General features: G+C 40.1%; 2 protein-coding genes across 15 annotated transcripts in view; one reads left to right on the top strand and one right to left on the bottom strand.

The window, feature by feature from the left end:
- Positions 1-9,331, top strand: part of acsl1a (acyl-CoA synthetase long chain family member 1a) — a 45,602-nt gene extending 36,271 nt beyond the window's left edge. For 6 of the 7 annotated variants that reach the window (XM_086034731.1, XM_086034730.1, XM_086034728.1 and 3 more), the window contains 20 exons: positions 325-531; positions 1,820-1,934; positions 2,013-2,077; positions 2,166-2,267; positions 3,289-3,388; positions 3,479-3,654; positions 3,822-3,854; positions 3,990-4,041; positions 4,114-4,187; positions 4,551-4,628; positions 4,957-5,091; positions 5,187-5,321; positions 5,975-6,070; positions 6,140-6,212; positions 6,309-6,397; positions 7,028-7,144; positions 7,235-7,378; positions 7,456-7,557; positions 7,670-7,741; positions 8,590-9,331. In XM_086034731.1, coding sequence (XP_085890857.1) covers positions 337-531; positions 1,820-1,934; positions 2,013-2,077; positions 2,166-2,267; positions 3,289-3,388; positions 3,479-3,654; positions 3,822-3,854; positions 3,990-4,041; positions 4,114-4,187; positions 4,551-4,628; positions 4,957-5,091; positions 5,187-5,321; positions 5,975-6,070; positions 6,140-6,212; positions 6,309-6,397; positions 7,028-7,144; positions 7,235-7,378; positions 7,456-7,557; positions 7,670-7,741; positions 8,590-8,730 — 2,094 coding nt within the window. In that variant the 5' untranslated portion in view covers positions 325-336 and the 3' untranslated portion in view covers positions 8,731-9,331. Of the gene's footprint in view, positions 1-324; positions 532-1,819; positions 1,935-2,012; positions 2,078-2,165; positions 2,268-3,288; positions 3,389-3,478; positions 3,655-3,821; positions 3,855-3,989; positions 4,042-4,113; positions 4,188-4,411; positions 4,490-4,550; positions 4,629-4,956; positions 5,092-5,186; positions 5,322-5,974; positions 6,071-6,139; positions 6,213-6,308; positions 6,398-7,027; positions 7,145-7,234; positions 7,379-7,455; positions 7,558-7,669; positions 7,742-8,589 lie in introns of all 7 variants that reach the window. The other variant, XM_086034735.1, reaches the window with a different exon arrangement.
- primpol (primase and polymerase (DNA-directed)) overlaps positions 1-16,035 on the bottom strand; it is a 36,389-nt gene that overhangs the window by 18,008 nt on the left and 2,346 nt on the right. For 4 of the 8 annotated variants that reach the window (XM_086034739.1, XM_086034736.1, XM_086034740.1 and 1 more), the window contains 11 exons: positions 15,515-15,653; positions 14,617-14,764; positions 14,484-14,538; positions 14,150-14,277; positions 12,963-13,125; positions 12,785-12,885; positions 12,617-12,703; positions 11,963-12,071; positions 11,807-11,883; positions 11,649-11,695; positions 4,753-9,573 (listed from right to left, as the gene is read on the bottom strand). In XM_086034739.1, coding sequence (XP_085890865.1) covers positions 9,352-9,573; positions 11,649-11,695; positions 11,807-11,883; positions 11,963-12,071; positions 12,617-12,703; positions 12,785-12,885; positions 12,963-13,125; positions 14,150-14,277; positions 14,484-14,538; positions 14,617-14,764; positions 15,515-15,653 — 1,276 coding nt within the window. In that variant the 3' untranslated portion in view covers positions 4,753-9,351. Of the gene's footprint in view, positions 1-4,752; positions 9,574-11,648; positions 11,696-11,806; positions 11,884-11,962; positions 12,072-12,616; positions 12,704-12,784; positions 12,886-12,962; positions 13,126-14,149; positions 14,278-14,483; positions 14,539-14,616; positions 14,765-15,514; positions 15,654-16,035 lie in introns of those variants that run through there. The other 4 variants (XR_015087322.1, XM_086034738.1, XM_086034737.1 and 1 more) reach the window with 2 other exon arrangements.

The raw sequence follows: 16,035 nt of genomic DNA, 5'->3' as shown, positions 1-16,035 counted from the left end.
CTGCAGTTCAAAGTGTAGTTGGACTGAACTATACAGTAAAATTGTGATTTAATTTCTGAGCAAATCTTGCCTTTGTACACATTTTGTGCAAGTGTTGGAGTAACAGTTTGAACTCTAAAAACTTAAGGCAAAAGGTGAGGCTTACTCAAGGGCAAATCTTGTGAGGGCAGCCCAGCCATACAATATTTACTGGAGATAATGGTGAGCATTCATTACAATTTGCTTTAGAGACGCCGTTTTATTTTGAAAATATCCGCATTGCATTCAAAACAGTCTTTGAAATTTGCGAAACAGTTGAAATGCAAATGTTTCTCTAAACTGCAGTGCAAAACAGCCATGCAGGCTCAGGAAGTCCTGAGACAGCTGCGGCTCCCGGAGCTGGACGACCTGCGGCAGTACATACGTGGACTTACCACCAACACGCTGTTGGGCATGGGCGCCGTCGCCGCATTCACCACCTACTGGCTCTCCACCCGGCCACGAGCCCTCCAGCCGCTATGCGACCTCACCATGCAGTCCGTGGAAATGCAAGTATGTGCCGGTAGTCTCTTTTCCCAGCACGAGTTACAATCAAGCCACAATAGAGGTGTCAAAATCAAAATGATCAATCGACAAATCGTTACTTATCAAATTAATCGACAACTATTTGAATAATCGAGTAGCCATTGTTCAACGTGAAATTGTCCCAACTCTGATGTCACCCTCTCAACGGTAATTAATCTGGGAGGTCGGTAGTCCATGACAGCAGACTGATTATTTTGGGGTTTAATCAAAGTAAGACATTTGCAAACATCTGCTTTTACTTTTGGTGAGTACAACATCAATCCCTCTTGTGCGATATTGCTTATTTGTTTGGTTGTATTTTTAACACCAAGCAATAGCAAATAGCTATTTTCTTGATAAATAGTGATTAAAAAAAAAAGTTTTCTGCAAAGTAATATTTAAAGTAACATTTTATCGGACAGAATAATCGATTCTAAAAATAGTAGCAGCCGTAAACTACAATGAAACAAATGGTGCCGTCTTGCGTGTTGGAAAGTGTGATAAAAATCCAAAGTAGTCCTGTTTGGTCATTTATACATGCATACTACATTAGAGATGGACCGATATGCTTTTTTCAGGGCCGATACCGATATCGATTATTAGTAGTCAAGGAGGCCGATAACCGATATTTGGAGCCGATATTCATTTTTAGTGAAAAGGAAAACATTGGCAAATCTAAAGAAAAATGTACTCCTAACTTTGTTGTAACCTCTTTAAGCATGTTTATTGAACAATGTTTCAGATTTGCAGAATGGTGATTTAGAAAAAAAAAAAAAAAACATTATTACAATACATTTTTGACAGTATACATCTCTTGTTATAAAATTCTAACAAAACGTTTGGGGAGCGCCCAGGATGGTCAGCATGTCTTAAAAAGGATAAAGCAAAACTTAAAACAATAGCTCCATGTAGTTTTCCACAAGAAATAAAAATGTCAAAATGACAGAAATGTTAACCTTTCGCATAATCTTTGTTTTGATTTCCACAGTTTTAAATTGATTTATTATCTCCCAGCAGAATTTTAAAAAAGGCCGATGCCAATATTCGTCAAAAAGCCAAATATCGGTGCCGATAATCCCCATAGTACATAACAATTTTAATTCATTAATAGTAACTATGGCATCACCGAAACTTTTAATCATACAAATTGCCAAAGAACGCGAAAGCAAAATAATCCTGCAGAGCTGTTGCTGTGCACGGCAAAACTGGGGTAGACTACTACATTCCCCCCCCCCCGCATTCATCCCACATGGAGGTTGTGTTTTCTCTCGGCCAGAGTGAAGAACACGCGAGAAGGTCGGCGCTCAACAACAGCGACGAATACATGACGTGCTACTACAGCGATGCGAGGACGATATACGACGGGTTTCTACGAGGGCTCAGAGTGTCAAGTGAGTTGTCTTAGCAGCTAAACGCATTGATCGCCGATCGGACCGGCCCGTAAATATAAGCGCCGCTTCCCCTCATAGATAACGGACCGTGTTTAGGAGCGAGAAAACCAAACCAGCCTTACGAGTGGCAGTCCTACAGAGAGGTGAGGTATCTGCCATTAGGATGCAATCCGAGTCGGAACGAGTCAACGTTAATTCCAGAACTTTGTTTTTTGTTTCCGTGCGGCAAAGGTTGCAGAGCGGGCCGAGAACGTGGGCTCCGCCTTGCTTCACAAGGGTCACTCTCATTCGGGAGACAAGTTCATTGGGATCTTTGCCCAAAACAGACCAGAGGTAAACATGCGCCCACGTTGTTCGCCTTGAATGTAAACCACAGAAAAGTGGAGCCTTCCTTTATTGGTGAACCGCCAGTTTGTTCATTTCGACGACTTGGTCAAGCTGCGCTGAGCAGACGGGGTAGAAACAACCGAAGCACGTGGCTCATTTGCATAAGACACGCAAAGCTGACTCCGCAGTACATTCTTGTGGGGGGTGATGCTTAGCCGACACAAATGCTTGTGAGAAATATCCGGAGTTGTCTATGCTATCGCTTGGTAGCCTCTCTGCTGGTATAGCACAAAAAAAAAAAAAAAAGTTTTTAATTGACTTTTTTAATAGTATGTGTAGGGGATTGGTTATGAGGCTGAAGGGGATGCATGTTGCCGTTCCCAAAGAAGATCATCATTATTTCAGTCTTCGTACTTTGTGTGAAATGTTTGCCGGTGCGCCGGGAGAGTTTTTCTCTCAATACATTTTGGGAACCGCTGCTTTGGATGAGCTCAAGGTTTGAACTTGAACTCTGGATTTTTGTGTGACATTTGAAAAGTTCAGTTGAACCCCAAATTGTCATTTCAGAGGCATTCAAATTTAGAGGTTCCACTGTACTACAGTCAACGATCAGAAGCTTTCACCCACATTTATAAGCTAAATTCTAATATTTGCTCCATGAAATTCTATTCATGTATTCCCGGCAGTCTATTCTCTTCATGTCGCAGTTTTCCTCTTGGCTGCACTGCTTCCAGTATATGCATTGGGATGTTAGATTTTTTTTTTTTTTTTTTCGGGGGGGGGGGGGGTCCAATCACATTTTAGCATCCACTTGCTGCCAAGTCATTCAAATCTGACAAGCGCCTTCATAATCAGGTGTTATGGATGATATAACTTAAACTATATGAGCAACGGGTTCAACTAGCAAAACATCTGTCGTGATCGGCACTCGTGATTTTTTTTTTTTCCTTTACAATTTTACATTCCTGCAAAGTAGTTGGGCTTTTTTGTCATTATCACACAACTGATCACGTTGTTTTTACTGTAGTGGACCATTTCCGAGTTGGCTTGTTACACATACTCCCTCGTAACCGTTCCGCTGTACGACACACTCGGCGCAGAGGCCATCGCTTTCATCGTCGATAAAGGTACATTCAGTATCTCTGCGATGCCAGCGGCGTGCGACCTGGGGCGGGGGGCAACGACGATGGCGATCTTATTTGCCACGTGTTCTCCAGCCGCCATCAGCACGGTGATCTGCGACGTGCCCGAAAAAGCCCGGATGATTCTCGACTGTTTCAAAGAGAAACAGCGAACGGTGAAGACGATCGTGGTGATGGAGCCGTTCGATGGCCAACTGGTGGCCCGGGGACAAACGTGCGGAGTCGAGGTTGTGAGCCTGAAGGAGTTTGAGGTTAGAATATATTTGACTAATGTAGTCTCTTTTTTGTGCCCAACAACTTTGCACTGTCATTTGGATATGAGTTTGTTTGAGAGAAGTCATTGTGGCCATTCTAAGATGAGACTGAGACTTTGCAAATTTGACATTTTTCCTCAGTGTGCATTTTCACTGTTTTGCAGGACTTGGGTAGAGCCAACTACCATGAGCCCGTGGTGAGTGCAATGGGGGGGGGGGGGGGGGGAAATCCAGTTTAAAGGGAAACTGATTATTAGCAACCCATATTGTAACAAAGACTAGAATCTGTGCCTGTTCGGTTCGGGTTTTTATCTTGCGTAACATGATTACAGCCACCGAAACCAGAGGACCTTGCGCTTATCTGCTTCACATCTGGAACTACAGGTAAATACGGAAAACGATTGTATCCATAACATTTTATTTTTTTTTAAGATATTAATACTTTTGTGTTTTCAGGAAACCCTAAGGGTGCAATTCTCACCCACGGAAATGTCATCTCAAACACTGCATCCTTTCTTAAAATAACAGAGGTAAACATGTTGTTTCACTGATATGAGGAGTGGGGATGAATCAAGCGTTCGATTATTTTCAAATCCATCCCCGGACTACAAATGTGAGCAAGATGGTACCTGGTTACTTTGACCTGCTCCTTCGCCTCCTCTCCCGTAGATCATCTACAATATATGCTTCTTTTTTTTTTTTACGCCCCCCCCCCCCTTTTTCATCTTCACTCTTCTTCTGTGTATGGCATCAGGGCAAAATCCAGGCCACTCCCAAAGATGTGCACATCTCCTTCCTCCCATTGGCCCACATGTTAGAGAGAGTGGTGCAGGTATGCCAAGCCCCCGTTCACTAACAATGACATGCATGTGTTTTGTGTGTATTCTTGACAGGTGCACTGCATGTTGGACTGCCGTGATGTTCTCATATCCTATCTGCCCTTAGCTCATATGCTTGAGAGAGTCATTCAGGTATGCCACTTACAGCTCACACATATTTCATCACGAAAACAAACGTTTAATTTGAAGTTGGTGGAGTAAGTATGCCGATCTGCTTCCTTCCTCACTTTTACAACAGTGCGGTTGTGTTTATTAACGCTAATATTCACTGGTTTGGATTCTTAAGATTCGGACTGTATGCTGGAATTTTTTAAGTTACCCACTAAGGTCATACTACTAGCCAAAAACCTTCACAATTGTGCTTGACTGCTTTTTCCTACACTTAACTCTCGAATCACTTCAAGAGCAACGTATGACACCTGTCTGGATGAAGCTAACCGCTTTAAACTTGCTCCATCAGGGCGTCATCCTCATTCAAGGTGCTCGTATCGGATTCTTCCAAGGCGACATTCGGCTCTTGATGGACGACCTGAAAGAACTGCGGCCGACGTTTTTCCCCGTGGTGCCACGTCTCCTAAACCGCATGTTTGATAAGGTCAGTCCACGTTTCGGATTTTCTTGTGTTTTGTTTTTAATCGGACCGGACACTTGCAATAGAAGCTCTTACGCAAAAACGTTTCCTCTTTGCAGATATTTAGCCAAGCCAACACGCCGCTAAAAAGATGGATGCTCGATTTGGCTTTCCGGAGGAAGCTTTCGGAGCTGAATAGCGGCGTGGTCAGGAGGGACAGTATATGGGATAAGCTTATCTTCAAAAAAGTACAGGTAAAAGGCAAAATACAGTAGCGACCCACTTCAATTTGGTGGTTACGTTCCAGATCATAAGTGAAACCCCCAATATAGAAATAGTCTATTTAAATGCTGTGTAGACATGTTTTTATAGCATTTACAAAACTTTTTTTTTTCAATGCCTTAAACACAATTATTATGTATCTATAGTAATACAAACACATAATATACTGGGAGCAAAAGCAATAGATAACACAAATATATTGTACCGATCCCTCAATGTGTTTACAGTAAACAATCCCGTTTCTTCCAAACGATCAAACTCATCATGTCACAATATACATCATTAATCATGTCCAAAGATGTACATTCTAAAACACAGGATGACAGCAGATGACAATTTTCTACAAAAATGTAGGCCGTGCTGAAATGCAATACAAGTACTTCCTGGTTTTTTTTCCTGTTTAAATTTACGCCCCAACCTAAACAGGTGTGCTGCCACCTAGTGGTCGACAAAGGAATTACACCGGATATAAACAAGAGTTTGACCAAAATGGTTTAATTTACTGAAAATAAAAAATCCTCGAACGTTTATTATTGCTAAATTGAGTGATAAGTCAAGTCACATGACACGTAGGCATGGCACAAGTGTGAGGTTTAGTGTTTCTGACATTCACGTCCTTTGGCAGGCGAGCCTGGGTGGACGTGTGCGGCTGATGCTTACAGGAGCTGCGCCCGTGTCACCCTCCGTACTCACTTTCCTACGAGTTGCACTGGGGTGTCAGGTGATACGCATAACAACAGCACCTCTTCAATTTCCTATTATTGTCAGTGACACTCTCATTTTTCCTCAGTTTTATGAAGGCTATGGCCAGACAGAATGCACAGCAGGATGCACCATGTCGATGCCTGGTGACTGGACAGCTGGTAACTACCTATTGAGAATCCCCCCCCGTCCAGGGCAATGAACATGATCGGTTCTAGAGGCAAGTAATAGTAGTGTGTATTTTATACTATTTCTAGGTCACGTCGGACCTCCTCTGCCCTGCAGCGGCATCAAACTGGTAGATGTGGCAGACATGAACTACTTTGCAGCCAACAACGAAGGAGAGGTTAGAAGTCAACACAATCCATTCTTAACGGCGGTTGAATTTCAATTTGTGCAACTTCAAAACACTTTCTACTGAGTTTTTGAATCAGATTGATTTTTTTTTTTTTTTTTTTAAAACATGTATCCATCCAGCGATGTTCTATAGCCATATTCTATAAGGCTTGTCCTCGCTAGATTTACTTTTGGAAAGATTTTACCATACCGCTTCAAAAATACACTAACTTAATTTGCCTCCTTTTAGACACAGCATTTTGTATTCTAACCCAAATTTCATCAAAAACATTTATTTTTGCAAATCAAATTAAGTGGCACTGAACGTTATTAATCAATATGTGTTAAATATTGCGCTAAAACCTCCTGGCTAGCTCGCCACTTTAGTAAAATGTACGTGGGACAGAATACTTGCGTAACCTTTCAGCCACAATACTAATATTGAGCAACATGCATGCTAACTAGTGTCAGAAGACTATTTGGCTCACTGAGTTTTTTTCAAGGTTATTGTTAAGGTGCGGCAGGCCTTCTAAATCAAACTGTGAGTATAATGTCGCGTTTTTGATGCTCTCTCGGGCTTGTGTAATGTTGTGACTGCTAATCAACGTTAAAATGCTGTCCTCCTCTAATCCGTTGTTAGGTTTGTGTCAAAGGACCAAATGTCTTCCTGGGATACCTGGGAGACCCCGAGAAAACGGCGGAGGCCATCGACAAAGACGGATGGCTCCGCACGGGGGACATTGGCAAATGGCTTCCAGTAAGCGCAGGACTTTTGAGATGTCCGCATGGAAGGAGGAGGATGACGAAGGTTCCCTTTCATAATAGCGTCTTACTTCATTTCTGCCAGAACGGCACTCTGAAGATCATCGACAGGAAGAAGCACATCTTCAAGCTGGCTCAAGGAGAATACATCGCCCCGGAGAAAATCGAGAACATTTACACGCGCAGTGACCCGGTGGCGCAGATATTCGTGCACGGTGACAGCTTACAGGCGAGTGGTTCTTCATTCTTCCGAAACAAAACAAACACAATTTGTTATGTTGACTTGATCTTGTTGTATTTGGAAAGGCGTGCTTGGTGGCGATCGTGGTGCCTGATCCTGACTTTTTACCCATTTGGATCAAGAGACAAGGCATCAGTGGCTCCTATTTGGAGTTGTGCAAGAGCAATGTGAGTTTATTTTGACAACAGACTTCATATAAATGTTATTTTGCCGACACAATACCCAAAACACTCCACCCCACTTTCTGCGCACGCTAACGTTTGCCGTGATTGCTGGCAGGACGTTAAGAATGCCATTTTGGAGGACATCCAGAGGCTGGGCAAAGAAGCTGGACTCAAGTCTTTTGAACAGGTGATCTGTGCAATTTTCAGTTGTTGATTGTTTTGGTAATCAAGAATTTTAAGGTAGAAATGTATTTCAATAGTTCAATTAAAAAAACGTAGCTATTTCATACAGACTTATTAAACCGGGAAAAAATGTTTCAGAAGGACAATTCCTGCATTGCAAATACTTGTATGTTTCTGATGTAATGTTTATTCTAATTTCTTCAGAATTGTAGGTTATTAATTGTAATCTGTAATCATCAAAATAAAAAATAACATAAATCATCAAATATTCCGGTTTATTAAATCACCAATGAATCCAGGCAGTATTCATAGCACTGGACCCTTTCCACATTTTGCTTAGTCTTATTTTTTATAATATAAAAAAATAGGAATATTTTTTCCAACTCAAAATTCTATGCACAACACCCCATTATGAAACCATGAAAGATGTAATGTTGAAAAAAAGGAATAAATAAGGAATCACGTCTGTAATTATTAAAAAAAAAAAAAAAAAAGTAAAAACAGTAAAAATTGGCAACATTTTTCAGGTTGTCAGCATGCTGTGTGTGGAATTTCGAGGGGAACAAATGAAATTAAATCATTTCGGAGTCAGGATGTATCACGAAATGTGGAAAAAGTGAAGCTGAAAAGTTTCTGGATGCACTTTATACCATCAAATTTCACCTAGAAAAAATTATCTGGTGAAAAATTACATTTTCCACGATATCCTAATTTGAGATGTACCTGTGCATCAACAGAGGTCATTTCAAAATGTATATTGGATTAAGTATAATTTAAGATCCCCTCTCTGTGTTTAAATCAAATAATTGACTTATCAATATAGCCTTAACATTTTTCTCCCCCCCCCACCAGGTGAGAGACATTGCGTTACATTCGGAGATGTTCTCTGTGCAGAACGGCCTGCTGACACCAACACTCAAGGCTAAGCGAGCAGAACTTCGGACTCATTTTAGAATGCAGATAGATAAACTTTATGCTGGCGTTAAGGTCTAAGCAGATGTAAGTGGAAGGTTACAATTGAATGGGAACATGTTTGCCAGTGACAATCGGGACATATTTTGTTGGTTGGAGCTCAGTTTCAAAAGCGTACCGTTGTTCTTTGTAACACAAAGCGTCCCTCAACAGGGTACCAAATCAGGCGAGTGGTTTTATTTAAGTGTTGGTTTTATTTAATGCACAAGTGTAAACTGGAGGTCTCAAAAGTTTTGTCATGTGAGTGGATATTTAAACGAAGTCATTTCATGTGAATAATATTTGAATGGTGCCTATAACAAAAAAAAAAAAATCATATTATTAAATATTGTTTGAATATATTTGCATTCCCCCGTTTTTCAACCATGTAGCCTGGTGAGTTTTACGCAGGTGGGGTGTGGTTTGTTTATGTGAACACTTCACTTGGGAGCACCAAATAAGCAGCACTTTTAATCCTGCCTTTGTCACATTACTCAGTTTAAAGGTGACTCGTGATATTTGGAATTGAGACCCTGCCAGTTCAAACCATATTGTGTTTGTATAATAATGTATAAAAGACTTTTGTGCCGAGTTGTGAGTAAAATTGTGACTTGAGATTTCAATAAAGTGCATCTGTAACTTCTCTTGGACTCACGTCATCTTCTACCGCGACTGGAAATCTTGCACGCAGCCGAGCAGCAGCTCATCGGAGATTTCGCTGCTGGTCAGCTCAAAGTCGTTGAGGCAGTCCGAGAATTCCTGGTCATCCTCAGTGCCTCCTCCCCACAAGACCGCCGATTCATGATTTTGAGCCGGCTGCTTTGGTGCTTGGCTGGGTTCAATGTTGCCTGCCTCGTCCATCACGTAGGCCTGGTCCTCCTCATCCTGTCAGGGAACACGGGACAAAATATGAACGGTCAGAATGCTGAAAATATGAGAATGATGTGATATTTTCTGGGAAGTAAAAGATGACATTTCTTACACTAGTAATCAGGCATTCATATGAACATTTACCGGTAGTCCCTTGGACAACTCTTGATAATTGAAGTACAGCGGTGCCTTGCGATACAAGTTTAATTTGTTCCGTGACCGTGCAAAAAACACATCTCAAACCATAATTCCCCACTGAAATGAATGAAAATACCATTAATTTACCCCCCCAAAAATGTTTTTTTTTTTTACCATATGCAAAATAATCCCTTTAGAATATATATATTTTTAAATAATTTAAAGAGAAACAGTTTGCAGAGCATCATGACTGAATCATGCAATCCCAATTAATTGCAATATTACTACTACTGTGACTCCGACACAGTTATAGGTCGTTTTTCATAGAGGATAAAGAACGTATGCCTGTGAGTATTGTTATATTACCGGTCTAGATGTGCTATTCAACCATCAGTTCAAATATCCCTTGCTTAAAGGCTTCTAAAACAGCCACAGATGCTAACTTAGCATGTGGATGGCATTTCTCATTAAGGTAACATTTATTTTTAATTTAAATAAGTAATTCTCTTATATTTAAGAGTGACAGTGGCATTAAACATCTTGAAGCCTATTTTTGAATGAAAGGTTCACTATTTGCCAATTGTTAATTACTGTGAAGTGAGTTGAACGGCGGTAACTGCCACCACAGAGTGCTCCTATCTCAAGTTTGTACTCATAAGTCAAAGCAAAAACAATCGTCCGAATGACAGGTCGTATCACGAAAAAATCAAAAGTAGGGTCACAATACAATAGAATTGTATTTATATAGCGCATTTCACAACAGCTACAGCTGTAGCAAAGCACTTTACATACAACAACAAAATAATGCAAGTAATTAAATTCTATTTTATAGTTGACTGTTCTCAATGATTTTGAATGATTAATAGTACATTCATAATTGACATTTATGATAATTACTTATAATTCTATAAATTCTACCAGCAACCCAAGTGAGAATATGCAATACAGTGGTACCTCGACTTACAAAATAAATTGGTTCTGGAAGAAATTTCTTCAGTAGAAAATGTTCTAAGTAGAGAAGCGTTTTCCATGTAAATACCCTAATCCGTTCCAAGCCCCCCCAATATTCAGACATAAATGTTTTATAAAGCATAAAAATGCATCAAAAGATGTAACAAATACATGTTACGATTAGATTACTGCACAATAAATGAGAGTTGTGCATAATGGAAAAAAAACTAAGAATAAGAGTAAAGAATAAAAATGATGGTCGTTTTAATTGCTGTCCTCATCGCTTTTTGCCCTCTTTGGTCCATGTTCTCTCTCAGAAGTGCTTTTTGCCTGGCATTTTGTAAAGATCTGATTTAATAACGTGGCGACTGTCGATACATTACGGTCATATTCTTTGACGAGATCAACCAAATGCATTCCTTTTTCATACTTTTCTATTATCTCTTGCTTTGTTTGTATGGACAAAAAAACAGATTTTTCTCCTTTTTTTCTTTTCCTAGTTTCTAATTCACGTAAAACTATGGGAACACCTCATGGCCCGAGGGACGAATGACGAGGACGCTGCATAGACATGTCTATCATATATCTATCTATCTATCTCCCTGTCTATCTCCACACATAGACACATACGGTAGAGGTCCCTCTTAGCCAATGGGATGCCAGGAAGATGCTCGGTAATAGCCAATGGCAGAGCAGCTATGAGTATGTTGCGTTCAGGAAAGTCCGGAGCTGCGAGTTGCACCCCATACTTTTACCTTTCGTATGCTGAAATTTCTTTCGTAACAAGAGGCAATATTTTCCTGTTGAGGCGTTTCATAACTTTTACATTTCGTATGAAGAGACGTTCGTAAGTAGAGGTACCACTGTACATAAAACAGATGCTTGGACGTATAAATTCAAGAATTATCATTGCAGTCATCATTTTGAAATTCAGCTTGAATAATAATGAATGGCTATTGGAATCATGTCTTGCAGATGTCAAAAATGGAACGTTTACTAACCAGCATCAAGATGTAACTGATGCAGATCTCCTGTGGCAATGGGTAACCTGAAACATGATTACAATTGTATTAATTAAATAATTATGCCATCGTGGTAGCCGCATTCATTCATTTCTAAAAACGGAAAAATATGTGTACTGTACTGCCATGCAACCTACTTGAGGATCTGAAGTTCCTGCACTCGGGATCATGACACTTCTGGTACCACACTTCCTCCTTGAGATCCACCACAATCCTGCACACGGAGAAGTGACAAATCAGAGCGGCCTCTCATGGGCAGACGGGTTATCGGGGACGTTAGTGACTAAACGCACATGATGTTGTTGCTTTTGTGAAAGCGACCCACGTTGTCACACCAACGGTACTTTGCGATGTCATAGACTAGCAGCTGCTCTGTAGCAAAGAAGCTCCACCGTCTGATGTCTGTCGAGATAATAGATGGTCAATGCAAGGACAAAAATAGACCACAGGAACAGGTACATCAAAAAATAAATAAATCAATAATTAAGTCCTTCAAGTAGTGAAAGAATTGTTTCAAAACTTTTATTCTAGGTACAATTTTATTTAACTTTTATGTCCAATACATTTTAATTGAACCATTATGCTGAATTTTTTTCTTATATTCAAACTGTGTCAAACTTTGTAATGTTACAATGGCTTGCAATAATAATAAATATCCTTTGTATAAATGACACCTTTTTTAATGAACATCTTATTCATACTACACTACTGAATTGTAATGGCAGTCATGATGGTGGTGCTTGGGAACTGAATTAGTCTGTTCCAGGGTCAATTTATCATTACATAAAACCTTAATCCAATGTACAAACTTTGTTACATTTTACTGTCACACAAGAGTAAAAAGCAGCAAGTATGCCAGAGCTGTGAGTCGCCACAGATGGAAAAAAAAAAAAAAATTGTCAAGTATTCTGATGATGAATAGGATTAAAATGGGGAATCATATTTACTTCCTTGTATGGCCTCTCCCCTCACCACCGTCAAAACAAAGTCGTCCACTTCTCGGTGAGGAGAAGTCAGGCAGCCCGAGAGCAAACCTGTCAAAATAAAAATGGTCCATTGTGGGTCAACGAAACACGAATATTGTGACGCCACAGCATGACTCCACTTGTCCTCACCTGGTTCAAATGGTAAACCATGCTGGCTCTGAACCCGACACGCGGACCGACACGCCTGAGCGTCTGGGACTTCCCACGTTAGAATTCTCTGGCCTGTGAAGCTGATCGCAAATACCAATAAGAACGGCCGTTGAGTGTTGCAGTTGATTTGGTTTACAGTAAATAGATTTCAACATACCTCACGTTGCACACTAAAGACGCCAAGAAGACACTTTCCTCTGCAGAAACACCCTTGGTGGCTTTGGCGATGAACTTGTTATCGTCCGCCAAGGAGAAGGCAGCATTCTTCCCCACTTTGGATGACTTGTAAAGACGGAAATTTCTGTTCTTGGTGTAGACTCCTGTTGGGTGTCATTGAAAGAAAAACACATTCGGTAGTACCTTGACATAAGAGTGGTCCATCTTAGGAGTCGCTTGGTTGATTTTTTTTTCTTTAAAGAGGTCAACCCAAACATTTTTTTTTTTCAAGTATATGTTCTATGCAAGCCCACTAGTTGAAACAAGGCATTCTGATAAATATTGCGTTTGTGGAATAAGAGTTAATCCACCTGTTTTTAGCCCTCTCTGGGGGCGGCCATTTTGCCACTTCTGTCGACTGAAAATGACATCACAACTGCTCAGGGCTCAGGTAACGACCAATCACGGCTGACCTGTTTTCTGAAGCTGAGCCGTGATTGGTCGTTATCTGAGCCCTGTGCAAGTTGACAGAAGTGGCAAAATGGCCACCCCCATAGAGGGCTAAAAACAGGTGGATTTTGCTTCTAAACTCATATTCCAGAAACGCAATATTAATCAGAATGCCGTGTGGGCCGGCTGGGAACATATTCTTGAAAAAAATATGTTTGGGATGATTTCCTCTTTAATTGCATGGGGAAAAAAATGCTCCAACAAGGGCAAAATGGTGTTTAGTAAACTCATAACAAGTAGCAGCAAGTAAAAAATTCTTCTAAAAAGCTTCGTCTGATGGAAGTCTGCTAAGCTTAATGCTAAGGCACGATGCAAAATGCCTTAGACAGGCTAACAAATCTAGCATCTATATCACAATGTTATAACACTTTACGCAATGCATATTTGAACACAAACAGTGCAGCAACCCATGTAGATTGACAATGTAACAGTACTCACTGGCATATATTATTTAGCCTCAGCAAATAAAAAGTCTAATATTACTGAAGCTTCCCGAGCGGTTGTGACAGTCTTCTTCATGTATATAAGTATGTGTGTGTTATACTGCCTCTGGGGGCCAAGGCACGCACACCAGAGAGAGCAGCACAATAAATGCATGAATTAAATGTGTAGAAACAAACACACATTATTATATTATTATTATACAGAGAGAGACAGAGAAAACATGGTGTGTCTTACCGAGGTCAACAAACAGAGCATGGTGGCCATCCTTGTTTTTCACGTGTAGGAAGCTGAGGTCAGTGTCTTCAGTTTTCTGTCTTTTGGCCTGTGAACTTTCACTTGTCGGCTCAGCATGCCTTCTGCTGCTATAAAAGGACACTGTGATGACTGCAAATGATAATGAATGGTCCTTGTTTTACAATGGCACCAACATACCGAGAATTTTTCATACATTCACTGACATTATGACTTTACGTATGTTAGCCAAGGTTGGCGATATCCGACGGTGGGGAACATAAGGTTCAAAACTAAGGACCCCTTGTACATAACTTCACTAAATTGAAGTACACACCCTTCTTCGGTGCATCCATCGAGGACAGGTTGAAGAATGGCATGAATGAAGGCACCTGGAAGCAACAATAACATCATTTCACGTATACCGCATACAGCCGATGATGACAGCCAGCGTACTGCGGCCAACATACCGACATGAATGTTGTCTTTGAAAACCGCATTTTGGAGATTGAAGATGAGATGACGACTGAACTTGTCATCCGTGCTGGAGTCCAGACTGAGGATGTTTGTCGTACAGCATTCGACCCCATAAACATTCTTCAGCTTTTGACAAACATACTGTCAACCAAGAAAGACACATTTGAAAAAATTATGGGTGATACACACTTTTGCATATGAAATTAGAAATACCTCTATGTAAAACACAACACACAAATGTGCTGTACTAAACTGAACACTCAGACATTCAAAATTGAGCATTGTTATCTTTATAATTGTTGATAAAGATCTTGTATTGGATCGCTTTACAGGTAGCCAAAATGTTGTGGCAGGTGAGCGTGTATGGATTAAGAAATGTTCATTTTCCAGATTTTAAAAAGAAAAAAAAAAAAGAAAAAGAAGAAAAAAGCAATGTCTGAGACTATAAGAAGCCATCCACCCATTAGGGGGAAAGAAACGACATATACTGTCGGTGCATCTCAATAAATGGCAAAACTATGATAATGTCATCAATTTCAGTAGTTCAATTCAAAAAGTGAAACAAGTATATTATATATGGTAGATTAATTAAACACAGGGAGTAAAAATATTTAATGATTTTATTATTTATCATTTTGATGATTACAGCACAAAGCTAACAAAAACCCCAAATCCACCATCTCGACAAATTACATTATTACATAATCATTCATTTTTAAAATGGAAATTGGCCAGGAACCAGCCTTTTTATTAAATCTGTATAAAAACATGATCAGAGTTTGACTTTTTTAATTGAACTACTCAAACGAATAAACTTCAACGATAATCTGATTTACTGAGAATTATTAACCGACACGCTTAATAATAAATATATGTTCAGAAATAGCCAACCTGGATCAACGTGGCCACCATCTTTTTGCCATCGGCCTCTCTGTTGGAGGGCTTGTGGAACTCCAAGTCAAAGTACAGTTTGCATACAGTGCCCTCTGGTATCACCTCGTAGCAGTGCATCAAAGACTGCGTGTAGGTCCTGAGGGCGAAATGTAAAAAAAAAAATAAAGAATCAACCATGACTTGTATTCCAATGGAAAATGAAAATTCAAAAACGTTGACTTAATAAGAAGACATGATGGACGTTTTTGAGAGAAATATCATACACGTCAATCGGACACTTCTAATTTATTTGTCCAAGCCACGCAGAGCCGCAACATAAGGATGAAAGAGCCGCAGAGCCGTGGGTTGACAACCCCTGGTTTAGCTTAATGCTAACAAAAATGAAAAATGAATTTAAATAATAAACCTGTTTCACATTTTTTAAATGAATTACTGTAAGAAACCTTTCCACCATGTTCATATTTATTGAGATCCATCTATATATGCAGTAGGGCGATCACTAACAAATTTTTTTTGAA

This window comes from Filicampus tigris, chromosome 6 (assembly GCF_054856515.1).
Source record: "Filicampus tigris isolate MCC_2025a chromosome 6, RoL_Ftig_1.0, whole genome shotgun sequence".
In the NCBI taxonomy this organism is placed as follows: domain Eukaryota; kingdom Metazoa; phylum Chordata; class Actinopteri; order Syngnathiformes; family Syngnathidae; genus Filicampus; species Filicampus tigris.
The sequence above is the reverse complement of the archived record's forward strand: the minus strand, read 5'-3'. Positions and strand labels throughout refer to the sequence as shown.